Genomic DNA, 6,365 nt, shown 5'->3' with positions numbered 1-6,365 from the left:
TGTAAACTCCACACTTTACATACAGGAATCTTGTAAACTCCACACTTTATATACAGGAATCTTGTAAACTCCACACTTTATATACAGGAATCTTGTAAACTCCACAATTTACATACAGGAGTCTTGTAAACTCCACACTTTATATACAGGAATCTTGTAAACTCCACACTTTATATACAGGAATCATGTAAACTCCACACTTTACATACAGGAATCTTGTAAATTCCACACTTTACATACAGGAATCTTGTAAACTCCACACTTTATATACAGGAAAATTGTAACTCCAAACTTTATATACAGGAATATTGTAAACTCCACAATTTACATACAGGAATCTTGTAAACTCCACACTTTATATACAGGAATCTTGTAAACTCCACACTTTTATACAGGAATCTTGTAAACTCCACAATTTACATACAGGAGTCTTGTAAACTCCACACTTTATATACAGGAAAATTGTAACTCCAAACTTTATATACAGGAATCTTGTAAACTCCACACTTTATATACAGGAATCTTGTAAACTCCACACTTTACATACAGGAATCTTGTAAACTCCACACTTTATATACAGGAATCTTGTAAATTCCACACTTCACACACAGGAATCTTGTGAACTTCACACTTTACAAATAGGAATCTTGTAAACTCCACACTTCGCACACTGGAATCTTGAAAACTATACACTTCATACAGGAATCTTGTGAACTTCACACTTTACAAACAGGAATCCCGGAAACTCCACACTTTACACAAAGAATCTTGCAAACTATACACTTCATACAGGAATCTTGTAAACCCCACACTTTACATACAGGAATCTTGCAAACTCCACACTTCATATACAGGAATCTTGTAAACTCCACACTTTATATACAGAAATCTTGTAAACTCCACACTTTATATACAGGAATCTTGTAAACTCCACACTTTATATACAGGAATCTTGTAAACTCCACACTTTACATACAGGAATCTTGCAAACTCCACACTTCATATACAGGAATCTTGTAAACTCAAAACTGTATATACAGGAATCTTGTAAACTCCACGAGGTATCTTGTGAACTTTACATACAGGAATCTTGTAAACTTCACACTTTATACAGAGATATCTTGTAAACATCACATTTTATACGAAGCATCCTTGTAAATTTGTAAGAATGAGATCCTGCTCAGAATACTCACTTATCTATACTGACATGGGTAGAATCCTGTAAACCATCACCAGGCCCAGTGACATTTATGTTTTGTCATTTGACAATGTGATGTAATTCTATTCGCATATACGTAACCTACCTAGGATTGGGCGAGTGTAGAACAAAAATATAGAAAATCAAAAGAACAATACACAGGCATACCTAGAAGCAGTCAGCCGCATATTTTAAACAGTTATATGATGAGTGTGGGTGGATACAAAAGGGGCAGCTGGAACAGCCGTACAAGACAGCTGAGAAACATGGATTACCAGTTAAAAAAGATGATCTTTGTAAAGAAAATGAACTGAAAAAGACATAGTACATGCTTCGCTGAGTAAATATGACCATGACATAGTTTTTCAACTCTCAAAATTCCCCCCAAAAATATAAAAATGTAATGCTATAGCCAAAAATAATTTGCATGTTCATTTTTCTTGCTGAGGCAGAATGGTGTGCAAATTTTCAGAGGTTGATACAAGTTAGTTGAAAGATGATGTAATATAAATTTGTGGTTTTGTAAGCTGCAAGTTGGAGACACTGACATGTACTGTGATCAGAACATTTAAAATCTGGCCTACCTACCGGTTTATTTGACCTCAGGTCGTGCAATATCCACAAGCACACAAACAAACATGCTATTAATTTGGGAATTGTAAATACATAACAAAAGCATTTAATCTGGCCATATTGAGCTACATCAAATACATGTGCATGTATGTATAAAGTTTTAGAAATGTCAGAAATTTGGCTCTGAACAATATTTGCTAATAACTTGTTAAGTTTGAGCAAACCTCGTCCATGCAAGGCCGAGATCAGTTTCAGAAATGCAGACATGCTTGATTTTGATGAATTTTTTAACAATAAAATGGCCGACATTTGGTCATGCATCTCCAACTAATAATAATGTGACATCCACTCAAAGGACTTCTATTGCATATAGATGTATAGTTTATTGAGAAAACAAAAAATATGACAGATAATAGTATGAGTATTTCAAAACAATCTCAGATAAACAACTCAGTTTTAAGTATAAATGGTAGTTTTGGAAATGTTGTATTTACAAAGAAAAAACAAGTGAAGAGTTTTATACAAGTAGCTTAAATCAAGACTGTACTCAAACTATTTTGCACATAGTCCAATCATTTGGATGTGATATAGTTTGTATTTCAAATATTATTGATGATTTCAAAACAAGACTATAAACGTGACATTTGTGATAATAAATGCAAGACTGAAATCACTGGAAGGGTTTACATATTTTTCTCATCCTTGCTTCATATCATCTCCCAACCTCAGCTCTCTCTCCCTCTCCTGGTTCTTTTTCAAGATTTGATTGATGCAGTATTCACTTTCCTGTCCTGACTCTGTAAGTCTCAGATCCATCTCAATAACTGTGCTGTTCTCTTCCATACCCTCTTGAAGCTGCTTACCACCATCCTAAGAAGCAAATCACAAGCAAGTTCAGGCATTAAATGTACAAGCATACAGCGCCCTCTACAGTGACATTTATACGATGATAAGAACAAAATGTCATGAACCAGATAAAGAGGGCGCTATCATACTAGTAATTTTTCAGAAAGCTTGTGTGATGACATTCCACCCTGCAATAAATTATTTAAATTAGTTGCTCTACAACTTAGTTAATACAGATTTATAAGTGCACAATGGCTGGAAAATATAAATGCAATGGGACAATGAATTTACAAACATTGATGATGATTCTGCTCTAATTGTTCATGATAGTTATTACACTATGGTAGTTCATAGTTGACTAGGTTATCAGTGAAACCTTGTCATGAATAATACACATAGCCCAGATCAGTGTCAACAAACTGTGATTCTAATTACCATGTATTTCTACTAACTGTGATAACTAAACAATTGAAAGAACTTTAATGCATCATTTGATGTGAATATTTGGTATATTGCACTCTACATATTACATTATTGTGAATGGCTTTCACTCCTTTCACCAGCCATGATTAGTCTCTTACAACAAAAATAGCAGAATCTTTGGGGCAAATGTAATCCAGAAAACATGCACTTTGGTTTGTTGTATTAAATGTTTATGAGACAAACAAAAATGGTTATTGTTGTTTGTTATAAAACACAACACCCATGATGTACAGTAATGAGGGCTATGCACTTACTGGTCCAAGCCTATTGCAAGACAGGTTAATTATCTTCAGTGTTGAGTTCTGGACAACTACTTGTGACAAGACAGCTGCAGTGGGTTCTGTCACATCATTACTACCCATGTTGATCTCTTCCAGAGTGGAGTTCTTCAGCAATGCTCGTCCAATGGCTTGGCCACCTATAGATAACAAAACCAGTCACTTAATTAGTAAAAAAAAACTTCTTATTCAAGAATAATATATGAATTTAAGAGATATGATTGAAGATGGAAAGGAGACAATGAACAATATAGAGCAATTTCTTCAGTCACCTGTCACAGCTAACATCTATTTGTCTGGAACAAGTGGACAGGCATTCAACTCCTGATATCTGAAATATATACTTACCGTCATCACCGAGTCTGTTTAGTCGTAAATTGAGAAATTTCAGAGTGGTGTTCTTTGTCAATGCATGACCAATGGCTCCAGCTCCATTAGCCCGAATCTTGTTGTTGCACAGGTTCAGTTTAACCAGTTTACTGTGGTTATTGAGTAGTTTACCGATGGCACGAGCACCATGATCTCCAATCATATTGTGCCCAAGATCAAGCTCTTCTAGAGACGGATGATCCAATATATGGCTTACCAAAACTCTCACTTTGTCATCGTCCACTTTGCTTTTGTGCAATTTGAAGACTTTAAGGGTACTGCACTTCTTGACACATTTCGACAAGAGTAGACAGTCCCGGTTGGTGAATTGAAAGAGATTCCACTCAAAGTTCATGCCACAGTCTCTGACTCCATATGTAACATGAAATTCCTGTAGATGAGGAAGTCTGTCAAGAACTAGACTGAATTCAAAGTGATCAATACTAGGAAGATTATCCCCTGATTCACTGCCAGTATCTGACATATCATCCAGTGGTCTCATCTGCTCTTCCTTCACTGGGGGTAATAACTGTTTAATTTCAAGTTTCTGTATGTAGGGTGCTGCCAATGGCATCAATTCTTCAATTTCATTAGGCTGTGTGGTCTCAGGGACAAAATGTTCAATGATGTTTTCTAAATGGCGCTCAAAAAACATACGCTTCCAGCTGGCATCATACTTAGAGACATCACATATTTCCCACCGTGCTTTACATCTCCTCTTCCAATAGCCTTCATCTGACACAAGATGAGAAACTACTTTTAAAGGTATTTCTGTTGATATCTTTTCAAGTACTTTAGTCTTGTACTTTGGTAGCAATTCATCAAGTTTAGGGTGATCTGAAAATGAGATTGAAATGTTTGTTCATTATAAGTGTGGACATCATACTTTGATCACACTATATCTGAGAACTCTAGCAATATATACTTATGTTCAACATACTGTCAATGGACAGTTGGCATTGTACAAAATGCTTTTCACAGTAGATACTAGACTTTCTTGCATGTCTTAATTTTTTTTTCGAAAATAAAAAAAAAGATCAGAATGGCAAAAATATAATATAGAGGAGTGATCATAAAAAAAAAAACTTGTGTCCTTGTCTCTCGATGGAAGTTTGAGTTGTTAATCATATTCATGAGCTCAATGTGCATATCACATGACCACCCCATGATGTGGAGGATCGTTTCCTTTCTGTCAAATGTCATTGAGTACTGATTGGTTACTCTGGTTATTCCAGCAATAGATCTATCCCCGGTAGTTACTGTAAATCAATGTCACTGGTTAGACCAAATCCACTGAGGGCACATGCAAGAAATAACAGTTTTTTCTTCCATTATTTTATATTTTTGCTATTATCAGGGATACTTTTTAACTTTCAGAAAAAAAAAAAAAAAAAATTGTAGACAATACTATACATGCCATAATATGTACTTTTAATTCTGATCTACATCAATACTTTACTATGCTCACTTTCAAATTCCGCAACAATATGTGAAACACACAACTCAGACAAGAGTGGTACAGTAGCTAATGACCAATCAGGATCTTCTGCGATAATTCTTCTCATATTCCTTGCATCAGCTGCTGCATCATCTTTAGTGCTCAATGCCGGCGATGGTATCCTTTTATCCTTATGACTGCCAGAACTCTTCACACTACCCTTCTCATCAGCGTCATCTTTCTTCTCTTCCGATGCCTGGCTGTCAGTGAGTGGTGGTTCTGTCATTTTGAGCTAGAATAACAAACATGTTCTAATCATTAAACAGCACAAAAACTGAAAACAAATTTCACATGAATCGATAGCAATAGTGTATCTGCTAAAGCACAATTATTGATAAAATGCAGTTAATGGGGACAAGTAAGTATATAACCACGTTACCAATTTCTTGATTGTCATGGCGCATGAAACCAGACATATGGATTCATTCCACTGAAGAAAACAAATTATCAAGCATTGGAGTAGATGAGTAGTTTGGAATACGTTACCATTTTGACTATTACGCTGGTGAATAATTATTATTGTAACAATAGTTCAAACCCAAGGCGAAGCCGGAACTGAACCAATACTCTTGGAATATACATAGCCATAACCTAACTCAAACATATCTATATTTTCTCTCCTAAACTATATATAATCGTTTCTTAATTTATATGGCCCTATAACAGAGAGTTTTAGAGACGTATAAAGCCTTCTTATTTTGCTTACTATACAACTAAACTTACTAAATAATTTTGCAGCACTCCACTAGTTACAACAAAACTACACATGTGTTGAAAGCACCGAAGAACAGTGTAGAGAAATACGTTTTCACGCACGCCCATATACTTCATGTGTAACTTGTCACGTCAATTCAGCCATGGACGGTTCAACAGTTCGTTAGGCATGGAGACGATACGATGTCGCTACTGAATATGGCATTTTCAAAAGGATGGCTTTGGTAAAAATTTGACATGCACACTAGTGAATAATACAGATAATAACAATATGTGAATGAATAAAAAAACTTACGTATAACTGTGATTTCGCGACTCGTTTGGACTGCTCGTCAGGTCAGGCAACTTATGTTATTGTTGCTAAGCAAAGTAAACGTCATCTACGCAAGTCCCTGCGCATCTAGAG

General features: G+C 35.5%; 1 protein-coding gene across 1 annotated transcript; it reads right to left on the bottom strand.

Annotated features, from left to right (window-relative positions):
* Positions 1-2,129: 2,129 nt before the first annotated feature.
* On the bottom strand, positions 2,130-6,340 carry LOC100378816 (dynein regulatory complex subunit 5-like). The gene is made up of 5 exons (XM_002734768.3): positions 6,255-6,340; positions 5,216-5,477; positions 3,727-4,584; positions 3,355-3,518; positions 2,130-2,641 (listed from the first exon to the last, which is right to left on the bottom strand). The coding sequence occupies exons 2-5, from the start codon at positions 5,469-5,471 to the stop codon at positions 2,468-2,470; spliced, it is 1,452 nt and encodes a 483-aa protein (XP_002734814.1). The 5' UTR covers positions 5,472-5,477; positions 6,255-6,340; the 3' UTR covers positions 2,130-2,467.
* Positions 6,341-6,365: the final 25 nt, after the last annotated feature.

Source organism: Saccoglossus kowalevskii, chromosome 2 (assembly GCF_978046115.1).
Source record: "Saccoglossus kowalevskii chromosome 2, keSacKowa6.1, whole genome shotgun sequence".
Lineage (NCBI taxonomy): Eukaryota > Metazoa > Hemichordata > Enteropneusta > Harrimaniidae > Saccoglossus > Saccoglossus kowalevskii.
Note: the sequence above shows the minus strand (reverse complement) of the source record. Positions and strands in the feature narration are given on the sequence as shown.

Coding starts and splice junctions, on each gene's coding strand:
- LOC100378816 (XM_002734768.3), bottom strand. CDS start 5,471: ATGACAGAACCACCACTCACTGACAGCCAGGCATCGGAAGAGAAGAAA. Junction 4,585..5,215: donor TATTGTTGCGGAATTTGAAA/GTGAGCATAGTA, acceptor TCTCATTTTCAG/ATCACCCTAAACTTGATGAA. Junction 3,519..3,726: donor AAACAGACTCGGTGATGACG/GTAAGTATATAT, acceptor TGTTATCTATAG/GTGGCCAAGCCATTGGACGA.